The sequence below is a fragment of the Aptenodytes forsteri genome, unplaced genomic scaffold, assembly GCF_000699145.1.
Source record: "Aptenodytes forsteri isolate BGI_AS27 unplaced genomic scaffold, ASM69914v1 Scaffold309, whole genome shotgun sequence".
NCBI classification, from domain to species: Eukaryota; Metazoa; Chordata; class Aves; order Sphenisciformes; family Spheniscidae; genus Aptenodytes; species Aptenodytes forsteri.
In genome coordinates this window covers 5,656,974-5,682,697 of record NW_008795857.1, presented here as the reverse complement: position 1 = coordinate 5,682,697, position 25,724 = coordinate 5,656,974, and the positions used below count along the sequence as shown (strand labels likewise).

The following is a 25,724-nucleotide window of genomic DNA, read 5'->3' as shown; positions in this document are numbered from 1 at the left end:
GGCAATTCAAACCAGCTCATAATTAATCTTGATAAACAAGCCATATGAAGAGTGTATAGATGGTGTTTGCATGCGTGTAACGGGTACATAGCTAAGTAGCTTACCCCACAGTCACATTATGGGTCAGTAGCACTACCAAGCACAGAGCTCAGATTGTTCATATTCAAGTTCACACTGGACATTGCTCCCACAGATACTTCTAGAATGACTGGTTGTTTATCTTAATGAAATCAAGTAAAATATTTCCTCAAAAAAAAATTATTAATGTTTCACATTCTTAGTTCTAGTGCTTGATTTACCAGCGTCACACATGCATGGGTTACACAAACATAGATGGGGACAGAAAAGCTTACTTCTTTTTGTATTGTCAAGGCAGTTTGATTTGTTTCTTCTCCAAGGAACCTGGGAGAGTTTGTAAGAAGGAAAAGTGCTAGAAAATAAGAATATAACCTTATCTACAGAAGGGGAAAAAAAAAAAAGCAAACAATAATGTTGGCCCTTCAGTCAGAGTTACTCCTTCTTGAGTTTGCACTGGATGAATGCTGCAATACAATTTTAATTGTCACATTACTGCAGGATTTTCTGATTTGGAGTAGGTGTAATGCATCCATCATGACTACTGTGCCCACTGAAAGAAAACACCACAGGACCACCCTCCAGGGTGTCCAGGAAAATTCCAGAAAACCCATAGACCATGCTGGAATCCACAGTACCTCCCTACAGTTCTAGGTACTTCAGGTGGAAGGTGTTCAGGTAGTGATGGCTTAAGATAAGTAGATCCAGATAAGCTGATATGCTTGGGTTGAACATGGCTAGATCTCTGGTAGCCAATTCTTCATTGGTTTTTTTGTTGTTGTTGTTTTTTTTTTTAGTTCAGGCTTTTACTATTATAATAACGGGGTTGCAGGCGTGGATTTAGTTGGGGTTTTTTATTATTTAACTGGACACAGGAACTGTCACTTTCCTTTCTAAATCGTCAGCTACTCACCACTGTTGGACAGCTTCCTAAGTCATTCCAGAAGTCAGTGTATTGATATTACTCCATAAAAATGAGTAAATCACCCTAAGACTCTGCAAAAGGAAAGACATAAACAAAGTAGTATGAGAGTGTATCACTGTAACCATTTCCACAATGTGCCAGTGGCCAATTGCTACAAAAAATATGTAACTTGGTTTGTGATGACCTGCTGTTGCAGGGGGACAACCCCAAAGGGATCAGGATCCAATGACAGAGCCCTTAGCTTCACCACAAGAAATAAAAATTATCTCAATTATCCAGCAAGGCAGAACTAGTAATTTTAACTGTAATGAAGCACAAGAATCCTAGTACCAGATCAGGGAAGGCCCCCTGAACTCACATTTTGCAAACATGTAAAGAGAGAAATTCCCCCAGAGAATTTACAGCGTACGTACTGGAGCAGAGACCAAACGAGATGGCACAGTGGAAGAGCTGAAGCAGGTAGTGGGCAACACAGCCACCGTGGCCTCAGGCGGCCTGCAGCCCCGTCTGCTCCATACAGCTTAAAGGCCCGCAGGGGTTAATACGGTTAACTTCTAGCTCCTCCACGGAGACAAAACTACGGAAGTGAATGTCTGCTTGTGGATATTTTAAACAAAAAAGAAAACATATGGCCCTCTGGAACTATGCTTGCTGTTTCTCCAGCTGATGTGACCCAGAGAACAGATAGCCTGGGCCTAGAACTAAATGCAAAAGCTTTATTCCAAGGAGCAATTAGAGAACAATTTAGGGAACACGCTTCAATTTTAAAAGTTCTCAGATTAGCAAAGCGGAAACACAAAAAAGTTGAGAATGCTCGTGTATGCTAACTAGTAAAAAATTTAAAAAGCACAAAATATCTTAGCTGTATAAAACAGCAGTTTCTTACCTGCGTGAGGAATATTTCCGCGAACTACGAAAGACAGCTTAGAATGAATAATTAAAACCAGCCTTTTCTCTCCCAGATGTTATTTTGTGATTCTACACAGACTAGTAATGAGCAAAAATTAAAACAGAAGAATGGGCTTAATTCAGAAGGCTGAAAAGAAAGATCAGTAATTTCATTTATAAAGTCAGAAATTTCATTTAAAAATAATCATGTGGATTAAAACCACAGGTGTGATAAATAAATAGTGGAGGGCAGCCATGATGCGCATCTTTTAAATCCAAGTCTTGAAACGCGCTGGTAAATGTTTCACAGTACAAATTGATTAGGTAGTCAGGGCCCAAACGCAGAGCCAGTGTGCGCAGACACAATCCCACCGACTGCAGAAACCCAGCAGGAGCACTCGTGGCTCGCAGGGCACTGGGGTTGTGCACCCCCCAGGGACAGCAAGGCCAGGAGGGATCTTAAGTTGTCATCTGGTCCAACCTCTGCCAGAGGATGAACTGTGCCTTAAACATCGCCAATGTTTAAAGTCATCTTTGTTTAACTTTAAAACTTGTGTAAATGATTTTATAATGCTCTCAGGAAATGTATTGCAGGGCTTTGCAAAGTTACCATCAGGATTATTTTCTCCTAATGCCTAATCTAAAGATAGGCAATTACTTCTTGTCCTATGAACAGGGGATTTGGAGAACAAGGTTTTGTTTTTTTTTTTTACCGTCTTCTCTGCAATGGCTTTTTACAAATGTGAATACTCCTTTAGTCATTGCTCCTGCAGACTAAACAAACCAAATCCGTTCAATTTTTACACACAAAATGATGTTGTCTAGCACTCTCATCTTTCTTGTCTCTCTCCACTGGACTCTTTCCAATTAGCCCCCAACCTCCTTGAAGTGTGGTGCCTGAAACTGGATACAGTATTCCAGCTCAGACCTCATTAGACCTTATTAGGCCTAATGAGAGTAAAAGGTTATTTCATGTGAATTTAATAGGGAATGCTTATTTATTCAGTCTAGTACGAAATTTGCTTTTTCACAAAAAGATGACATTATTGACCCATGATTAGCTTGCCACTCACTGAAATCTGCATGTCCTTTTCCACAGAATTACCACAACTAGCCAGGCCTCCTCCATCCTCTATCTGTTACTTACTTCAGTTCAATACTTTCTATTTGCTCTTAATGAAGCGGATCTTACTTACGTCACCTAATTTCAGCAATTAATTTAAATAACTTCTTGTTCTAATCTATTCCTCTGATACGCTTTCAGCCTTTACTGGCAATAATTGCTTATAAATGAAGTATCTATTGCATAATCCAATCTATTTTATAAAGTATATTGATTAGCATAAAATTGATCTAAGTAAAGGCCTCCTTATTACATCCTCCTAGGCAACAGTGAGAGTACAACCCTAAGTACAAATCACTCTTGTAGATCCATTTAAACTGTGCTTCCTGCAACTGGCTATGAAAATGTCAAAAGCAGGCTTTACCAAAAGCTCCTTACCAAAATCAAGACGCGTCACCTTTGCAGCTTCTCTGCTCACAAGTCAATTATTCTGTCACAGAAGGAATTATTTGATAGGATTTCTCTCATATGGTATTTCCCCTTTTCTCTGAAATTGTGTATGGGAAAAAAAAAAGAGAACTCTGGAATTGAAAAAGAGGTATAGGAACTATCTTCCCTCAGAACGAACATTAAAAACAACTAAAATGCATATTTCAATTTGTGAAGATCTTCGGGGTAATTAAAACCATGAAGATAACAGCGAGAACTCAGAACCTGTTCTGAACTTCCAGATTTTGTTCAGAGATATCTCACAGTAATGCTTGCATGTCTGAAAGCATATTATTAAAGAAAATGTTTGAAAAAATGGACAGCCCTACTTTATGAAAAGAAATCTCTGTACTTTAGGAGGAGTCATGGAGTCAGGCTAAATTCAAATGTAACTCTACACATTTGTCTTCTTCCAGTCTACTGCATCTACTGCCTTCTGTGGTTAGTAGTTAAAGCTCACTCTTTACTATGACATGCTTCAGTCATATGTACACATACTCCTTCATATCTGCCCAGCTTTTAGATCTTTGTTGCTGTGACCGTAGTTCCTACTTGCTAATTTCACTGTCCCACATCGGTCCAAAATTAAAGCCCCAATCACTAGTTCAATATATTGGTGCCCTACGAGCCCTCCTCATCTTAGCCATAAACTGGGCCATGTTATCTTACACATCATATAGGTCAAGGGAACGTGCAGTTGTCCTTATCCAATTGTATTTCCTTTGGCAGAAATGCTTACTCCTTCTAGATACACTCCCCCCATCTAGATTAAGACCCTGAATTAAAAGGCAATGAAAACTGGCCTTTATTTTTCTATAGACTTAGGTGAATTCTGGATCAGTCTGTTGGTGAACAAAATTCTTTCCCTACCTGTTACATTTTATTGAAAATATTGCTGTCCTACACACTCAGACAGAAGCAGTGTGTCTTTAATGAGTCTATTTTTATGTACAGGTTATGTTATATAGATGATTTAAAAGGTTAGTGATCATCACATGCTGGACTAGGTCCTTCGAAAACACACTGATGCCACCATGCTAGGCAACTGTTCAAAGAGAAAGAGCCAGGATTCACAAACTTGATGGAGGTCCTGTAACAAATCCATTAAACATCACAGCTGTAATAGATTAATCTAAAACACTTAATTTCATTGGTCTGATTTTTAATATTGTACTTGATGTTACAAATAAAATATAACTTTAATATTTCAGTTATAAAGTTTTCACATTTCCATGTAAAACCAACAGTAGGTTTAAAGTAAAAACAGCTTCGTAGAGGCAAAAGCTTTTTCTTTAACTTCAACAAGATTCTAATTTTATAAGAGCAGAGAAACGTGTAGACATAAACATTCATGATTTTCTTTTGTGCACATCGGTGCACATTAGTTGATACAAATATAATTCACTATAGAAACATTTTGTTTGTTTGCTTTTGCTACACACAGTTCTGTGCTGGCATCACGTACTAGTTGGTTAATCTTTCAGAGAGTGAAATTTATGCATTTTGCATTCTAACCCCCAGTATGTCCATTGCCAGCAGTGGACTTCATGTTCAGAGAATCAGACTCACAGTGTCAGCAATCTAAAATTAAACTTCAGTACAAGATTATAAATAATCAAAAATTAATGCAACATTTTCATATCATAATCACCAGATGCTTAAAGGCCACGATCCAAGCCAACTAAAATCAATGACAGTTTTCCCATTAACTTAGCTGGAATTCACCCGCAGTTCCCAGTCACTATAGATTCTCATTTTAGTTTTGCAATTTTATCACAGCATGAAGAGTTAAGAAGTGTGTAGTATCACAGCTTCAGTGTGAGAAGTAAAGCCTCTAAGTCTTTCTGGGCCTCTTTATCCTGAAAGAGACAGACAATCATGCATCAACTTAGATAGGATAAATCTCTTCATTTGCCTAATACGTGCCTATCCACATTTCTTTACTTACAACAGACATAACACACAACCGTAACAGCCACAGAATGTACAAGACTGCATAGTAAGTTAATTTATCAGTGATTGCAAAAATAAAGTTTGAAGTGAAAACAAGGGCCAGATGGCAGCCCTCCCTTTACGGCTCTGTTAAAGCACTTAAAACGTTAGCCACAAATAGCCTTCTCAGCAGACCAGTAAGCCTTTCAGCTTAGGCCGTAACTTTTATTGGTCTACTTTGCATAAAGGACTGCTTTGCCTTATACTTTACGTAAGCTTGCAACCCGACTGTGTGCAGTTTTTCTAAAGATATTTCTGTCATGTTTGCTAATTAACAAGAAAGCATTGGGAAATGTAATTCGTGACATAGGTTAGACTGTGGTTTCAGTGCATACAGCCATACCTACCTGTAATAACCACTGTGGACTGACTACACCCTCGGTATCTTCCATACTGGTGTCGGTGGGCTCTGCCTACGCTACTGGGCTCATAGCAGAGTGGAGCCAATGGGGGAGCAAGAGGCAAGTAATGTGCTACGCTCAGAGCCAACACTGTATTATACCTCCTAGGACAGAAGGGAAAGGCTCCTTTTAGGCTGACGTCTAAGCGCACAATTTGCACAGGGCTTTAAACCAAACCCGGCCCACAGACTCTTTCATGGGTAACCAGTGACATACGTTTTGGCTATTCCATCTATAATCTGTTCAGAACGGGGCACATGCGTATGAACATGTAACCACAGTACAAAAAACTCCGTTATTCTACTTATTTTTGAAATGTCTCCTGGACAGAATCCACTTGCTTTACTTGCCATTGCAAAGCTTCTAGCTTGCAAAATGCACCTTGGTTTAAAACCGCATTTCTAAAAAGTCAGCACCTCATACCTGCAGGCTGGTAAGGCTCCAAACACCCAATGCATGCACCCATGTGTGCTTAGCAGTGCAAGCCAAAAGCACTTGCACATAACAAATTTCGTGCAAGTATTTCTAATGACAGAGACCAGTATTTCCCAGATAATGCCACAGGCAGTTCTGAAAGAAAATACTGCAGACAGACAGTGAAGTAATCACTGAATTTCAGGATCAGTTCATTATCCAATTAACCAAAGAGCTGGAACAAAATACAGGACATTTTAAAACACATTTTACGGGTGAAGAAATTCCTGCTTCTCTTTATTTTGGTTAGTTGTCTATAATGTCATGGAGGAATAGAGAAGAATATTGAGATGATAGAAACCATATGGCAGACATGTCAAACTACATTATATTATTGCTCTGGATTGAGGCATTAATACATTAGCTGGACACTTCTCTTGGAGTCGCTGCCTTGCTCCCACTGGCAACAATAGGCTAAACTATCTGCCTAACTATTTATCAGAGGCCTTAAAAGGCACACGCTGCAAAGCCAGTAAGCTCTTGCCAAAATAGTCTAACAGAAGGAAATGTCACACTGAATTCAGCACCCCTTAAACTCCATGTCACTACAGGCTGCCTGGAGCATCAGCCTGTGGCTTTCAATAAAGATTGGAAAACTCAAAATTTGCATCAATTTGTTGATTAATTCAGGGAAAGTACGCTCTTTTCTGTACTGACTGTGGTCAACTTGTGAAAATGATTCTACATTAAACAAGAAAGTAAAAAGCCCGATATTGTCCCATGCTACTAAGAAAATGAAAAAGGTTTCATTGTATCTGGTCCTACTCTTTTCACACTTTTCTAAGCCAAAAAAGATAAAGATGCAGGTTTTCTCATATCTGAATGGTGTTCAGCATTTCATGGGTTGATGGGATTCTTTACTCACTTTGCATGATACAGCATTTTAAAAATGTATCTCCAAGCAACTTTGTATAATTGTCTCTCTTCTTAGAGGCAAAGGATTATATTGGGCAATGAGCTTTAACGAGTTGCAAAGGTCCCAAAAACATTGGGCAATCTTCCCTGAATCCTCATCTGGGCTTAGGAAAAAGAATGAAACAAATCCATGATTGTTCTAAGAACTAGCTGGAGAAGAAACAGCAAACGTGCAAAGCATCCTACTTCTGGGTCGCCAGTTCTAAACAAGACTACATCAGTAAAAGCAGGAATTATTATTGTTGCAAACTACTTAACGGGCTGCGTTAATTGAGCCAGTAGCTTCCAGTCAATAATAAGAACTCGGATGGCAAAGCATTTCAAAAAATCAGTAATGGCATTAAAAACAAAGCTGAGAATGGTCAGTGAAGGGAACTACTATGTCACCTTTGGATAGAGTCCTTCCAGACCAAGAGGTGTGTCACGCTAAAAGGAGAGAGAAGCCACAACGCTGTTCAGTGTACCAGTCTCCAGTTTTAAGGATGAAAACTTCATTAATGCCCAAAGCTTGGCTGTTAATGGGAAGACAAAGCCATAAATCCTGTATTTGGCCAACTCTCTTCCTCATTGATTTCTGGGTCTGTGGCTTTCTAAAAATGAACAGTCAGGTCAGCTTTTTGCCTTTTTTTTTTTTTTTTTTTTTTTTAAAGACAGGCAGGCTTTGATCTCCCTCTAGAGTGCACCAGGGAGAGGAAGAGATGCAAGTTTGTAGGAGGAATGCAATATATTTGCGTCAGACCCATTTGTTCACCCTGAGGCTTAGTTCAGTGCTGACTTAATACACAGCCGTTTTCAACCTTGACTTTCTACTGTCAAGGCTTACATTTATTAAACACTTCTCGTATCATTTTCAGAGTTGAATATGAGTTCAAAATGTTCTGCAAACTACGACACAAAAGGTATTCAAATTACAGGGTCAGTGACTGTATTTTCCCCTCTTCCTATTTAGTTGCTTTTCTGCTTCATCATCCACAGGAGATATGCACAGGAAAAAAAGACCTGGGAGGCCAGGGACTGAACAAGGGAAGAGAGGGAGTTGAAAACAAGAGCAAGACGGAAGAGAGAGCTGGTGGGAAAAAGGGGATGTTGGCTTAACTGGAGGTAGTCCACATTTTGACAGTTAATGTCTGCTGAAAAAATTTACTGATAAATACATATACACACAGACATACACATATAAATGTGCATGTAAAAATTAAATGGCAATTAAAGCAGAGACAGAAAGATAACGATTCTACCTTCCATCTCTGCTAATTATTTCCTTATGCACTAAACACATTCGACCCAGGCACTGCACATGTGTGCACTTGTTGACAAAGTCCCAACTGTCAACGGAGAATGATACAACCCCATGACCACAGCCAAAATGGTTACGCCAGCCAACTATAACATAATTGTGTGCAACCACTGCCAAATCCCAAGCTGACATGCATCCTGTAGGGTTTCATTGAAGTCAGCGGGGCTGCATGGTATATTAAATGACCTGGGCTGCAAGGGTGGTCCAAAGCTGTACTCTGATATGCGGTAACAGCAATGAGGTGCTGAGAGCCACCCCTGCTTTCTGATACAGCTGTATCATTCCTTCACAGCTCCAGGAGTAATCCTGGACTGTAACAGAAAAGACTCCCAAACATGCACAAGGATCGTTAATTAGAGAGTAATAGCTCTTGTGGACAATATAAATCATATAAAGCTATACGCTATCCATTCTCAGTTTCATGTTAGACTCTCACAGATGGTGTGACGGTAGTAGGCGTTAATTTGCATACAATTGCATCATACTGTTTTTCCCCTTAGATATTTCAATAAACCAATGCAATCACCCACTTGCAACCTTCTATACGACTGCTGTATGTTGCAAGTTAGGGCATTTTATGTTCTTTCATATTTTTAGTATCTTCCTCTAGGGATGAACCATGACTTCTCAAGGCTTTTAGGATCAAGGCAAGCACAGCTTTAAAATACGTAGCTGGCAATAATTCCATGTTTTCTGATTACACTTCAAGCAGAGGGAAAAACACCCTTTCACACCCAGAAGACTGTGAATGAACAGTTCAGCTAGTTCAAGGACTGCTGTTGAAAAATTATAAAACGGCAGAATCAATTTAGAATAATTAATACTCGTGTAAAATTTTTATCCGCTAGTTCTTTTCTAACTTAAAAGACTAAGTTTCACCTGTAGTCTGGTTTCCTTTTACTGTTGTACGCAACGTGGAGCTTTTGGCGTTCAAGACATTCCCCTCTTTCTGTCCAGCTGCCGCCCCCATCACGGTGGGACCTACAGCCCTTCTTTCTGTGCAGTCATCACTGAAACAACTTGAACACGATCACGCCCAGTTACAGCCCCTTCAGAAAGATGCCTGTTGAGGCTCTCCTTCACCCTGTATATTGACTCTGAGACAATATATTTCAAACTCCTGGAAGCTTGACTTCCCCCGGCCCCACTACAAAAATAGGAAACCAACTGCGAACCTCTTGAGCCTGCAGTGCACCACCATCTCTGTGAATACTTCTCCCACTCTCCCCCTGCACCATCAGCACGCCAGCGGAGGAGATACGCTCCACGCTTTGAGGGACTGTCCGTTGACCAGTCTTGCCACGCTAAGAACTGTGCTAAAACTGTGTTACCTTTGATAGGATGTTGAAATGGATACTTTGTGATAAACTAGTGAATTTAATCATAAATTAACAAGCTCAGTATTTATCAGGATAGACTTTATCCTTATGTAGAAACTACTACACTACAAAAAATACCTTCATCATTTTTTGGAATTGTTTTTGGAGGGGGAGAAAGAATAAGCAGACAATGCAAACAAACCTTTTGGCAAAAACTTCAAAAACATTCAGATGGCAAATCAGTCTGATCACTAAGATAGAGTAAAATAGACTGTATTCTCTGAAGTGCAAACTAATGTAGAATATAGGAGGTCTCAAATTCTTTTAGCAGCTCTTTTACAAATGTCACATTTTTACCAGCATTTTACAGTTTGAAATCTGATTGCTTTATAATGAGTTTTTAAAAGGCCTATTCCCTGAGCTTGAAGGACTCATATTCAGTGTAAACAGAATCATTAATTAAGGAATAGTTTTTTAAAGTATATTCAAAAGATATTTAATTTTGGGTTGGTGGTAGCTATTAGGAAATTCTTGTTCAACTCCATAAACAGTATTTCTCAAAATGAACACAAATCTGAATACTTCCATTATTTTGTAATTGAAACACCACAGACTTTTGCTTGGCATTTGGAGAACAAATGTGCGTAGAATCTAAAGGAACAAATATCCTCTGAAAACAATGACATTTTGTATTGAGCCGATGATGTCGAGAAAAGGAAATGTTCTGTTTGATGAGAAAACAAAAACATTTTTTATAAGGTTAACCCAAATTATTCACATAGTTTCGATGGGTATTTTTTTCACAAACAAGTCATAATTTGTACCCTTCACTTTAAAAGCAAAAGTAAATTACTTTCTCCTCCTCAAAATCTTACTTAGGAGGACAGATTACCACAGCAGCTTCAAATGAGATCTGTTGGAAATATCACAGCAAGGTCTGCAACGTACGACCAATCTATGGGTGGCTGGAGCAGGCATTTCTTGGAAAATGTTTTGGAAAATTCAAGATATACAAATGGCCCATTGTAACAGGAACAACTGATGGGTGCTGAAGTTTATACTCTGCCCTCTCTTCCATCCCTCTGTAACCCCCACTCTTTTCCTTACAGACAATATTAAAAATGTGAAGTAATGACAAGGGTGATGAATTATGGCGACGTAAAAAAATGTAAGAAAATCTTACGGCATGATTTCTCCGCAGCAGCTGCATTCTTGTGTAAACATTCAGCCATTGTTCCTGCCCTTTATTACATTTACCTCCTCCTCCACATGGGCTTTTCTAGAGTTTCAAATGTCACTGAGGCCAAAGGCAGAGTCTTTAACAAGTCTCTGCTTTCTGCCTTTATACACCTGTAAGAAGTGAATGCCGTAATGATCAATTTCTGTAATATCTAAATCTCTCTCACTTGTTAATTTCAACTCTGAATTGCCTTCATTTGTAATTGCTGGGAAGGAGGGAGTGTTTTTAAAATCAAGATTTTTTTTTTTTAAATCACCAATAATTTCGTAAAATACATTCTCAGCTTCAGGTTAGTTTTTATCTGCATTTTAAGTAAGACTTTCAGCAACTCTCAGTGCAAACAGATTTGCTTTGCATTCTTCCTGCTTTGCTGTCTTCAGCTCTTCCAAGACTACATTTTTTGTGATATAACTGCTGCTTTTTAGATTAATTTTCAAAAAACATCATAGAGACCAGAACCTTGAAATTTTAATCTCTTTCTCTGCTAGGCTGTTAATCCCTTTGTGGTGAGCTTATTGGTCCTACAAGCACAGAGTTCACTCTCATGCCCGTGCTCACCTCCAGATACAAGAAAAAAATAATTTCCTTACTATTATACTTTATACTACATTGAGACCTTAATTTTCTACCAGTTTCAGCCTTGAAAATACCCAACAATCTTTGTTATAAACAAGAAATTAGTGTCTTATTCCCCTTACGTGCAAAGCGCTATGTGTTTAATCAAGCACACCCCCCCACTCATTTTGTCTTTCTATATGCAAGATGAATTGTTCATGTTTTCAAACTGAAATTACATTTTTCTCCCCAAATTTAAAAAAGTCATTTTTTTCCATCACAGTAGTCCACCACATCTGGTTTCGACAGCCCTTCATGTAGTCACACTCACCAAGGCTTTGAGTGCACTACAAAGTAATGAGTCTCAGTAAGGGTAATGCAACATCTACTATATAAACAGAGCAGCTGTTATGCACTTTACCATAACTCACAGCAGCCCTGAACATTAGGATCTCTTTTACTGAAGGGGTGAATGTTTCCCAGGACCCTGAGGTTATCCAACTGGACAGCAACCAGAGAAAAGCAGGACAATTTAATGTCCCGTGCACCTCCAGCAGTGAAGTACTGCTCTACAGTATGACAGTATTTATGGCCAAGGAAGGACCATATGATTCATTGGAGGTTTTTGTTTAGAGTAGAGAGGATAAAGAGAAAGGTCTCTAAAGTAGTACTGTAACATCAGTTTTGTCTTCCAGATGTAATTTGCACCAAATCTCCTATATTTCCTTTTAAAATTAAAAAAAAATGCATAGACTGAGTAGTTAAAAAGAGTTTGGCACATTTTTAAAAACTGGTATTAGGACTTAACAGGAGTCATTCAATCAGAAGTTGTCTCATCATTGATGATTTCTCTGGTATCCTTTTTAAGGTTCATAATAGGGTTGAAACTGGCCATCTGATTATTTTTTTTCTTTAACAAGAATTACCTCTGTTTAGAAGCCCCTCTACCCCTTGAGTTAAAAACATATTCTGTAAGTGGTAGAACAGATGCACAGAAGGGATATTTGGATGTGGTACAACATTCAAGACAAAAATCATCTCACTTAACTTGAAATGTTACATGAAATGAATCCTAGACAAAGTGTCAAAGAAGTGCCCTGAGTTAGACCAGCTGAGAATTTGACCTGAGGATTAAAATGAGCTATGGGCTATTTTACTGATGCAGAGCACCTCTGGTTCCCACTGAAGTCACTGAAAACCGTGGATGCTCAGAAGCAATAAAAAGTAAACCATTGTCTACTATTATTTTTCATACTTATGCTGCAAGATGATTTGTATCATGAAATACTATACATTTCCTCAATGTGGCACCTTTCCAGCAACTTTGTGTCTCGGTCTGCTCCTGATTTTATGCCTTTATACACATATATGTTTCTCAGTAGAAGCCATCATTTAAAAACAATAAAGGAATTCCCCTGCCTGAAGAAAGAGAGAAAACTCACATGAGAAACTATGATTACACTTGGGAATGATGAGTTTCGCATGACTGTGACAACATACCACGCTGCTGACAACCTTGAGATCTTGTGCTGTGGCAAACCGAAAGAAATCCTCAGACTGCTGCTGACCTGCATTTTCTATTTCAGACCACGAGCCCGATCTTTTACAGGGCTGCAGTCAATTCAGGCACTTTATCAGCATCCGTTTATTACTGTCTCCCCAACGTCTCTTTAGTCTTATTACAGTCTCTTCCCTCCCTTAAACTAACCTGACTAAATGTTATTCCTACGTACAGCTCCAAGCCCTGAACCACTTCATTTCCAACATGTTTCCCCCCAAAATCAGTAACAGTCTGTCTCTAACACAATAACCAAAACAACGCGTAATATTCTAATTCAGATGGGACTTGAGGTAACAGTTAGCATCAGCAGTTTGTGTTCCAGATCTCCATTTTATGGTAATCCCTTTCAGCGTGCACTTGGTTTTACCTTGTGCTGACTGCTTTTTTTTTTTTTTTTTTTTTTTTTTAAATTGAATTACACACTATTGCCTCAATGCCGTATTTTCCTGGACTCTTTTTTTCTAAACTTAAAACACATCACAAGTAAACAAGACAAAGCAGACAAATCTGTGATATCTATAGAATTAGTCAAAACAGAAGAGGACAAATCATCTTGTCCTCTTCAGATGGACAGAAGATTTTTGGGGCCCATTTGCCGCTCTTTCTTCTGTTCACAAACCAGTATCATTCTTATTCTCATCACCACCCTGCTTGCCAGAATACACACACATCCCCCTCAGATTGCTCCCAAATTGCTGCTCTCACCTCAGGGTCCCCTGAGGTCTGCTGGTACTTCAGAAATGTGATGGGGCATTCCTTTTACCAGGGACTAAGCCCCTCCAGGTGGCCCAGGGTGCACTGAACTCCAGCTCACATTTAGACTGATGACACTGGACTTTAGAGGCAGGATTCACCTCTCGTTAACTGCACAGTCTAGGAGTCACGTGTCTCAGGTACGCATCTTACACGTATCTGCACATCTAGTCTCTCTCTGCCATCAGGGGACAGAGGGAGGCAGGATGAGGCACCTGGATGCATCTCTCTCTCTCCACCGAGTGTACGGGGAGCCTCAGCAACTACCTTTGGTCACCAAAATTTTGTCCAGCTATTGTTATCAAAGATGAGTCCCAATGTATGCTATTTCTACACTTTTTCAAGGAGTCTTTATGAATATGTTGAATGACTTCCAGTTTACTAAACATAGGCAGTCTTCTGCCCACCAGAAGTTTCTGTGATGTATGTTTGTTTGCAATTTTACCAGATAGCTTCAGAGTTCACTGCAAGATTACCTGGCCTGTAGTAAGTTGAATACAGGAAAAACAAAAAATTCACCAGCACAATCAGTGCAGATATATACAAAACAGGCTGAGTTAAAGCAATTTCAGTTGTATGCTCTCTCACTTACACCACTGGTCCTAGTTTTTATGCAAAGATGTAAGGTACCAAATAACGGATAATTTATAGCAGTCTTTGCTACGTTCTGTAATAGGCGAGCTGAAGGTACATTTCAACAGTAAGTAAAGAATAAAGCAGAGTTAAGAGATTATTAATGTCATATCTGTATCAATATGTATTTAAAGAAACACTGAACTTAAGCAATGATTGCTTAATTTATGATCGGTACATACTATAACTTGGGCCAAAAATAAAAGGCCACCCAGGAGCAGCTGCTGGTGAGGCATGCAGTGGTCTTTCTTCCCAGCAGGAACACTTGACATAAACATGTTAGTGCTCCACACACAGCATTTATTGTCAATCAAGTTACAGAGCTATTTAATGGTCTTTTTCCTTAACTTCAAAGAATTAAATGGGATAGGGCCAATTCATCTCTGGAATCACCTCTCTCTCTCCCTACCACATCTGCTGTGCTCAAAGGGGGTCCCTTAGGCTGACAAAGCTCAGGTTTGAACTTGTCACGCTCTAGGATGGTAAGACATTTCCAGTTATAGGTCGGTAATTATGGAACTTGCTTCTACACGAGATCAGACAGAGTGAACCTTCTTGCCATGACTTGGTTTATATTTGAGAAATTAAATCACTTAAAATCTCTCAAATATCGTAGAAATTTTGCATCCACATACTAAAAATACTCTAAAGGGCTTAAAAAGGAATCCAATAATCTCTTAGAATAAACTATGTTCCAGTAGACGTAACTGGAAGAACTGTGCCTCTTTAACCGCACTGTGGTTGAAGACAAAGGCAGTCTTGAATAACTCATCTACCTTTGCTATAGCTAACACACTGCCCTGGAGGCCTTGACAAGAATCACAAACCAGAGGCTTTCAGGAGCAGAAATAGAGACTGTGGGGCAAAAATCCAGAATGCTTTCAACTGAGAAAAAGTAGGTCTGGGGCAAAATTTCAGCACAGCTAGAGTGACACACTCAACTGCTTATGATTAAGATAGCCTAATGAAACGCATTGAATTACAGAGTGCAATTCAATTTCTGACAGCCTCTGACACAGACAAGTCCTTGACAGTTCCCCAAACAAAGATTTTTGTAAAGCTGTTGATACAGACAACTGTAATGAGCCAACCTAGAGGGGAGGAAAAAGGAAGGTTCTGTGTTCAGAGGAAAAATTGAAACATTATGTTATTACTGACAGTGCAATAATGGGTGCCAAAGACAAGACAGTGGTCACAAGAGAACAAGTTATCACTCTCAATACCCACCTCATTAGTAACTGAGAGAATTGACAGTGCAGAATCACAGTACTTCAGTGCATTGTTTTTCTGGCCGAGATCTTTATAGCACTGAGAAGAAAAAACATTTTGTTTCCAATCAGACCACTGTAAGAATACCAGAGTCTACAAATAATTATTTTTAAAAGAACTTGGTTACCTTTGCCAAATACACATAATTGTATTTGGAATATCCTGGACACATTTCTTCTGCCTAAATAATAAAAAACAGGAAAGAAAGGAGACATAAAACTTGCGCGATGAGATTTATGTGGTCTGCATAGCATTTTTAGTAACGCACTAAGCTTCCTCAAACATCAGACTGAACCATCCCTACTGTGTGCATCACAATCTGTTTAGCACTTCAAAAAATCCTGAAGAAAACAAGAAAACCCAAACCCCAAACCAGGCACATGAGGTGCTGATATTGAACACATAAAAACGTTCTGTATTTCTTGCTCTCCTCTCTCCCTAAGTGCTTTGTAAAGATATCAGATCATTCTATAGAATATCTATTGGATTCATTCACTTACATAGTGGGTTGGAAGACACTGCTCTCTTTAGATTAATATTTATTTCCTCATCAAAGAAATAAACAAGCAACCAACCATTCATACTTTGTGTAATGGGTAATGGACTGTATTCATCAACTTTATAATTGTTTTTCTTTCACAGACCCGTATCTTCTGGCTCTGGGTTCACTTTTCTTTTCACATTACCATCTTCCGAAAAGTTCAGGTCATTAAAACAGTTCGTCTTCCTTTTAAAACACATCAAGGATGTAGAAGCTTGAAAGATGAGTAAAAACCTTACCAATTATCTACTAACGAAGAAGCAGCTTTAATCAACAAACAGCTTTTGGGGAAAAATTACATCAGTGAAATTTATAGTAGCTGTAATCCTTGGACCAAAACAATGCTGCTTTCACTACAACTGTGTATTATCAAACAACTGAAAAAGAAACCCAAACAGTTGTCTTTTAGACAGCAATTTAATTTTTGTTGCAACCTTACCAATTATCTACTAACGAAGAAGCAGCTTTAATCAACAAACAGCTTTTGGGGAAAAATTACATCAGTGAAATTTATAGTAGCTGTAATCCTTGGACCAAAACAATGCTGCTTTCACTACAACTGTGTATTATCAAACAACTGAAAAAGAAACCCAAACAGTTGTCTTTTAGACAGCAATTTAATTTTTGTTGCAGAAGATGACTTAAAACCACAGTTACTCTGCAGCTCACCACAAAATACCCTGAAGCTAAAGTGAACACTTCAAATTATTTCTACCACCTTTGGAGTTTGACCTTAAAGATAGAATCTCTTAAACTGGGAAGATGGTAATGTATTGTATTGTCCAAAATTCAGGAGATCATTCCATCTTTAAATAGACTAAGACACAGAAAACAAGCACTTTTGATAGTGAAGAAAATACGCTTGTCCAATTCCTTTGAGAAACTGTCTGAAAGTAATTGTAATGATGGAAGTTTATGCTTTGAATTCAGTCAAGTGAAAAATGTATTTTTCAGCTCCAGAAGTAGAAATGATTCATATAAAAGCCACTGAAAGACAGGTTTGTTTTATTCATGTGGTGTTTTCTCATAACTGTGCATTCAAGTAGAACGCCCGGGAACATGGACCTATATGCCAGAGCTTTCTTTTCTACTTCACTCAAAGGTAATTTCAACTCCACAAACAAGAAAGGCTTCTTCTGAAAGTCAATGAAAAGAGCTTCAGATCAGAAAAAAAGAAGTGTCACAACGTCAAAGTTTTCCTTGCCTATGTTAACCCTCTTGCAGAAACAGGCAAATCATCAGTTACCGCTATGGTTAATTTGTTTCAATGGCATATATAACTGATCTATATCCCTCTCACATTACATCCAGTAACTATTAACCACGGCAAGTCACTGAAGAATTCCCTAAAACTAAAGAAAGAGAAGAAAGGTGCTAGCCACTCACCTCCAAACTAATTTTAAAATAGCAAAGAAAAAATATTTTAGTAGAGAGGCCTGTGGTATTTAGGAGAGCCCTGGATTTATAGCTACTGAACATAATCTGTTGAGCAGACACCTTGACAACAGTCACATATACCAGCTGGTAAACAGTCACACAGGAAAACCCTTGGCTAGGACTTACCTTAAGGAAATTCTGCAATGCTTCTTCCACTGTTGAAGTTGGTGGAGTCCCAAAGAGAGCAGCAGCTACTTTCTTTTCAATCCAAGACAACTGAGCTACCTATAATTAAAAACAAACAAACAACAATCAAAAGTCTTTAGGGTTGCTTCTCAGTTTTGGAGTAAATACTGTCCTGTGCCACTGTACTACTTATACAAGCTATTTTGCAAAAGAACCTGTAAAGGAATGTTTTATACTGTCGATTTTCCAGCTCAAAGCATAGTCTTTTGGATTTTAGATTCTATTAACAGGAAAATGTACACATTAAGAAATACATGACAAAACACCAACATCATTGATATGAGATTATTCCAATGTACAAAGCTTAAAGTACAGTTTAGGTTTCCTAAGACCTTGCCGTTTTTTAAAACTTAAGGCTAGAAATAGTGCTTTAAACCTGTTAAGATTTTCATGAGACAGACAGCTTAGCATGATAGTCCATGTACTTGACTACTTTTCAACATTACGAAAAGCTGTTGCTACAGTCAAAATGTGAATGCTTTTGGCGCTTGTAAAACAAGTTCATTTATTACACAGAAGCTGGTGACAACCACTGTTAAGAAATAGGCTTCATTTTTTTCTCTTCAAATCTGACAAATAACACTTGCCAAAGACCTCTTCTCATTTCAGGAAGATGGGCTCCTGTAAAAGGAGTTTAGGGAACTGTCATACTGCCACACAACGTACATGACTTCTTCCCTTACATATACTGACACCTGACAGAAACTGCTCTGGTTACTGCCATAAGGTATTTGGCTCCATCACCTGACCTGGCGAAACACACCTCACATCTCTAACGAAGGATGGAGCTGCTAAGAAATGCAATGTGAGACTGGAGCCTGTTTAAATGGAGAAGTGAAGCCACCCTCCTTTGGACACTTCTACTACATCTGTAAAGAAAAGTCAGGACTTTATTCCTTCACATCAGTATTTGAACCACAGCACTGATGGCTCCTGTCACAGAGTACAGCTGAGTTTAAAAATGGTGAAAAACAAGGTTCTGTGTTTTTCTAGCAATTTCTGGCCTGATCTATGCAGAGGCAACACAGAGAAGGGATACACACAGGCAGAGCAAAAGCGCCTCTCATCGGAGACCTGGAGGTGAAATATGAGTCACATAGGGACATCTCTTTTTCAGAGGGAGCTGCAATTCAAATAACAGAGTTGAACCTTGACGTCAAGTCTGTCCTACTGCTGTGAAAATTAAAATGGTTTTGGATAGCTTTAGATTATTCCCGCCTCATTCCCTGGCTTCCCAATCTCTTCAGGCCTCTTGCTGCTCCCCCCACCTTTTCCAGCTAAATCCAGCAATTATCCAGTAGATGTCAGTTAATTACGGTAAAATATAAGAATCCATCCACACATAACTATCCATAGCCGTCAACCAGCATAGAATCATAGAATAGTTTGGGTTGGAAGGGACCTCTAAAGGTCATCTAGTCCAACCCCCAAAGAGCATGCTTCTCTTTTGAACAGACATCAAGCTCTCTGTATTTCTTGTCGCAAACTGCCCTAAAAATACCATTGCAAAGAGTACAAATACAGACCAGCACGCAACAGGAAAAAACATAGGACCATGTTTTCCTCATCTGGCCCCAATGACTCTAGCTACATAAAAGCAACATTGCTTGGAGACAGAAGGCATCCTGGTCAAGTCTTGCTGGTTGTTTGGCAGGGTCCAATGCCTTATTTGTTAAATGCCGTCAGTAAGTCTTTCACACAAAACCACTAAAAAAATATATTCCAGAGAGAAACAGTATTAAGAAAATAAAGATTTTTTTTCATTCTCTCTCTCTCATACATCCCACTCTTGAATCCTCTTCTAAGGGAATAAAGTGTTTTTTACAAAAGGTCTCCAGCAATCCCAGAGTTCTTATTCATTGAAGCAACAAGATGTTTCCCCTCTCTGCACTGCAGAGCTTTCACACTGTGTTACAAACTGCAGCATGCAGGTTAAAACTTCAGATTGTAGGTATGTATATAATTCCCTCACACACTTAATTTCCCTAGCAGCTCTATAGTTTGAGACATATTCTGCAAGAGATATTAAAAGGATTTTTGCAAAAGTATCGTTTTCTTCATGCCAATCTACTGCTGCAGTGTTCTCTATTCTTTTGGAAGAGGGAGGGGTTTTCTATATTTCCAGGTCCATCACACCAAGATAGAGGTAGTTTACAGAGGGAGGAAGAGAGGGGAAAAAAAATAAAGGGAATGTATATGCTTACACTGTTCTCTGCAAGACCACACAACACCCTGGAGATACATATATACACATATGCACAGATACAATTAACACACGTGTCTGCTGTTATGCAATAGTGAGGAAACAAAACTGCAGTTTTTCCATGTGGAGTTATAATTACCTATTGAAAACACAAGTTCTTCCTGGCAGTTGTTTTATTTTCTTACAAGATTTAATCAGAACTGATTTACTGAGGTTTTAGTCCTTATTTTGTCTGGCTTGGGTGCTGCTTTGCACTATTCAAACTTAAAAAAGCCCAAACATATATGCACTTGGCCATTTTTATATTACAAATCCCACCAACCTAAAACAATCTTTAAAAGCAAAATGCACGTATGCACAACAGAGAGTTTTCTTTAACGTGCACTGGCTCCAGCATTTGTGACTATTATACAGATAGCCTGAGAGTTCTGTAATGTTTTGAGCGGTCAGACTTATATGCCACTGGCTTAATGAATTTATTGCAGCTAACTCTAGCCATCCATAAATGAAGTGCCTAGTTTACACGAGTTTTCCAGGTTGCCTGCATGGTCAATACAGAGAGAGGCATTTCCATTAGGCAATTCCTCTTCACCTACCTTAGCCTGGGATGAACACTCCTCTCTTTCTCTTCTTTCTTTCCTTCAACTACAAAAGGAGCATAGACAATTATACCTTGTGGATGGCTAAAGACAGGTGAGGTGAATCCCATCACAACAGCTTAACCACACCCCACCTGAGTCAGTCTGCACCCCCCTATGACTGAGGTGGGACAAACAGAAAAGACCTGTTTTATGCAAGACACAAAATAGTGTCCTGGAGCAATAATGATGAACAGGAAATTATACCCTTCCCCTGAACACACACAAGCACAGTCTTTAATTTGAAATAACTTTATTAGAGTAAGTCTTATGCCACGTTCAGTGAAATGGAAACATCATTCCTACCACACCAACTAACCTTATTAAGCATTCTCTGTGTGTGAGCAAGCACAGGCAACAGAAACCCTGGTGTAGCACGCTCTAGTGTAGTGCAAATTTGACTTCTACAGTCAAGGTTATTCCAAATAGTGCAAAGCATATCTGGAGGTCCATACAAAATCAAGTACAAAGAGACTGTAACCATCATCAGCTTCAGCAGAACCATGATTCCACTTAATGCGTGTTCCAAGAATGGTATAGGACAGCAGAAAGTCGTAAGAAAAACAGCTACTGCAGCAAGTAATAGCTACAACAACAACAAAAAATTAAAGAAGGAAGATTGCGCTTGCCCTACAGATGATTTCCAAACCTTAAGTGAGTTTTGGATTTTTAGGTCTCCCAAGCCCTGACGTCAGTCCCCCCAGCAGCCTGAAAATTCACGAGAGCACTGCAAGGAACACTGCGTTTCCACAGAATATCAGGTTTTAATGTATTGGGTCACTCAAGGAACATCACTCCCCAGCTGCCATACATGAGGAAAGCTAGTCCCACTCGCTCAAGAGCAACAAACAAGGGCCTGAGGGACCATCAGCCAACTCCTGAACTGGAGTTGGCTCCTAGGGCTGGAGGGGAGTGGGTCACGACAGCCTGGCCCCTGCCAAGGAGAGGAGGCCACTCTTCAGTATCCCAAAGCTATCAGAGATGCTTGTCTCAAACAATCTCTCCTATAGGTCTGTCAAACAGCAAGCTCGCATCCATTTTTTCTACCCAAACCTCTACTAATACCATAGATGGAAGAAAGCCACCCACAGTTAAACTGCAGCTGACCGTAAAGTTCGTACTCAGCACACTCCTATCAGGCCTCTTGCTCCTCTGAAGACCAAAACAGAAAATGTGGTTCTCCCTTAAATACTGGGAAAAGGGATTTCCTAACATCCCTTTCTCTTCCTTAGCCTAGGATCAGCAAAAAACACATATGAACTAAAACACTGGCTGGAGTCTGTTTTTTTGTTTTTGTTTTCTGTTTGTTTTTGATGAGATGCAAATCCTGCCCACTGACAGCTCTTTTCGAATTCCAGGATGTTGGTACCGAGGAAACCAACCCACTTGGACTGAAAATTCAGCCAGGATTGACTTGCAGCCCTAAAGGATATCCTCCTCTGATGTTTCCTTGCTACTAGCTCACTGAAGACAGATCACACAATTGTCTTCCATAAAGGAAAATCATCCCATTGATCCAGCTTCAGTAAAATATTAATGGCACCTATTTAAATATCCCCAGAGAGTTTCTTGTTCTTTTTTATTACAATATATTGATGTAAAATTGTATTAAATAATTTTGCAATGTTTTGACTTCTGGAAGAGATTAAGTAACTGGACAGCAGTTTTAAAATACTGCCTTCCAACACAAATATTCTCTTTCTTGCCAGCTGAAGAACCAAGACAGTCTGCACAAGCATTTAGGCATTTATCCAACTCTAATCCCCTGGGCTTTTTACTTTCCAGTAAAGGGAGCAGACTTACAGAGCACACTGACAAAGGAACTGGGTCAATTTGTTCCCTGATGTAACCCAAACAGATACTGGGATACACCAGAGATGAATCCAATACATGGCATGTAACCTGCAAAAAGAAAATCCCAAGAGATCTAATTTTTAACACCCCACTAGCATTTACCAAAGGCTCTGATCCAGTTTCACAAGTATATGCTAACTGTTCTGTTTCAGTCCTGTAATGGCAAGTAGCCATAAGTCTTAACTAGATATGTACTCCATTTTAAAATCTATTCTAAACATTAAAACACTAAAAAAAACCCCACCATAAACACACAATTAAAAGGATTATCAGATAATTGTGCCCAAAACTCTAAGGAAAAAAAAAAAAATTCCTATACAGCATGCACCACAGATCAATTCACTTCCAATAAATATTTCTTGCTGATGTGAAGAGCAAAGTAGTTTTTACTTTCCCATAACAAAAACAAGGCTGAAACTTGAAAGGCTCTAAACACTGTACTTATTTTAAATCATATCAACTAACCCAAGCATATATTTAAAACATTAAACCTTCCCTAAAAGATACATACTTAACAATGCCTGTTTTTGTCACAGAAGGCTGAGAAGAAAGAGTTTTGTCTACCACCAAAGACATTTTAAATGAAAATTATTTTGCTGCAGTTGTTTTTCTTTGGAATAGTAACATCTCTTTTACATACTAAACACTGGTTTGCTTTGCTTACTAGCAAAGTATTTTAAAGTATCTTCATTACAATTATAGGGTAATCATCTTTTCCTAACATTATCACTAAAGCTACCCTGGCAAAAATTACCACTATGTAGAAGTTCATATCAGCTCTGGAAAAAGGAATATTAAAATAACATTTGGTAGGGTTCTGCAGTTATCCATTACTAGTGGTGTTCAATTATGTTTGCTCAATGCATAAATAAATAGGGGTTTTTTTCCCCCTTGTCACCTCTGCGAAACAAAACGAAAAACATTAGAGCTATACGTGGCTTCTTGTATACACAGCAGTCTCACAGGCAAAATTTAGCCCATCATGACATCTATGAAATGATTGGTGAAAACCTTGCCTACCCGATTGTGATACCAGAAGTAATTTTCTGACAAAGCTGAGATGATACACACATCAGAACAGAATCTTCCTCTTTTGTATAGCTCTACAGGCTTTATAATGGTAAGAGAAATAAGAAACAGCAAAAATTGATTTTTAGACAAGGTGGCACACAACTGTCACTGGCTCTGCATCAGAGACAAACCCCCACTGCTGCAAGGCAGTGAAAATCCAGCTCATCCCTCCTGCTGGAAGGTGCTATGACACTTTGCATCAGCTTTGGATCTGGCCCAGCGAGAATAACTGCTGAGTAAGAAACTTGGCATTGCCATACCATTGCTCTTCGCAAAGGACTATGTTACACTGAGGAAGGCGAGAAACGGCAGTCAGAGCCAAATTCTGGCAAAACTCCACAAATCAAATAGCTTTACGAGTACAGCATGCAGTCTCTGGATATAGATTTCAGCTTTCAATAAATCTTCTCTGTTTGCCTCCACTATGCTTTTTACTTAAAAGTCTGTTCAACTGATTTTCATTTGTGAAAATGAACTGAAGCCCACATTTTCAATACTCAAAGCATCCCCTTTTGCGGCCTCTTATGCTATACCTATTTTTTTCAGTGTGTCAGCCCAAAAAAAAGCACTGGAAGGTAGTAATAAGATCCTCCAACATTACATGGGGAGTGAATGGGAAGCGTCTGACTATACTAGGAAGACTTAAGTACATCACATTTCCCAAAAATGTTATCAAAGCCTAGAAAGTATCAAATGCTAGTTACCTTTTTTAACTACACTGCTTCAGTAGAAGAATATGAGACTAAAACCAGACAATAATGCCCCTGGAAACAACACTTGTGAAAGAACAAATATCCAGTCCAGTCCTAACCGGACCCCAAAGTCAGCTAGGCTAAATATAAAAACTAACCTTCTTCCCTCAGTCAGCCCTTTTTCTTCTTTAATTCACTCACATTGGACAACACAGCCTTCCCAGCCTCAATCTCAGCTAGACTAAACAGAAAAACAGAAGGTCTAAGAGCATTATCACTCCATCTCATCTACAGGTACCAGCATAGAGAAGTGATAAATGTATTTTTCAAGCACCCTATCATAATCCCTACCGTGAAGAAGTATTTGGAACCAGTGCCACAGCCAACAGTCTACTTTTGGAATAATTACCACAGCATAAAACACCACAGTCTGCAGAATAGGACCAAGGAATTTGCCACATCTTCCACAAGCTTCTAAGGCTATCTATATCACATGCATGGCCAAAACCTGTATTAATGGATCAGCACAGAAACCTACTCATACAGTCTGCTAAAACTAATGAGGATATCACCAACTTCACCGGGCTAGAATTCAGATCTAGTTTCCATAGCAGAGCCTCAAAACTAAGGTTCCCAAATGATGGCCTCATCCTGCTACTGGAAGTGTGCAACTGACAGAAAGTTTTTAAGAGCTGACAGCCCCAGAAGTTAAAACAAAATGTTATTCAGTCCTATACTTGCATTTATTTGTACTATGAAAATCTGCTCCAAGTATTTCAGGTTACTATTTTGTCATGGCCATCAAGACAGCCATAGAAGGCAAGAAACACCACAGTCTGCAGAATAGGACCAAGGAATTTGCCACATCTTCCACAAGCTTCTAAGGCTATCTATATCACATGCATGGCCAAAACCTGTATTAATGGATCAGCACAGAAACCTACTCATACAGTCTGCTAAAACTAATGAGGATATCACCAACTTCACCGGGCTAGAATTCAGATCTACCATCCATAGCAGAGCCTCAAAACTAAGGTTCCCAAATGATGGCCTCATCCTGCGGAAGTGTGCAACTGACAGAAAGTTTTTAAGAGCTGACAGCCCCAGAAGTTAAACAAAATGGTTATTCAGTCCTATACTTGCATTTATTTGTACTATGAAAATCTGCTCTAAGTATTTCAGGTTACTATTTTGTCATGGCCATCAAGACAGCCATAGAAGGCAAGAATTTAAAAAAAAAAAAAAAAAAGAAG

At 39.0% G+C, this 25,724-nt stretch overlaps 1 protein-coding gene across 2 annotated transcripts in view; it reads right to left on the bottom strand.

Moving 5' to 3' along the window:
• Positions 1 to 4,563: 4,563 nt before the first annotated feature.
• Positions 4,564 to 25,724, bottom strand: part of RMDN2 (regulator of microtubule dynamics 2) — a 50,050-nt gene continuing 28,889 nt past the window's right edge. The window contains exons 7-11 of one of the 2 annotated variants that reach the window (XM_009283781.2): positions 17,954 to 18,052; positions 15,977 to 16,030; positions 15,808 to 15,888; positions 7,610 to 7,648; positions 4,564 to 5,299 (exon numbers count right to left, since the gene is read on the bottom strand). In XM_009283781.2, the coding sequence (XP_009282056.1) occupies positions 5,246 to 5,299; positions 7,610 to 7,648; positions 15,808 to 15,888; positions 15,977 to 16,030; positions 17,954 to 18,052 (327 nt within the window). In that variant the 3' untranslated portion in view covers positions 4,564 to 5,245. The remainder of the gene's footprint in view (positions 5,300 to 7,609; positions 7,649 to 15,807; positions 15,889 to 15,976; positions 16,031 to 17,953; positions 18,053 to 25,724) is intronic. The other variant, XM_009283782.1, reaches the window with a different exon arrangement.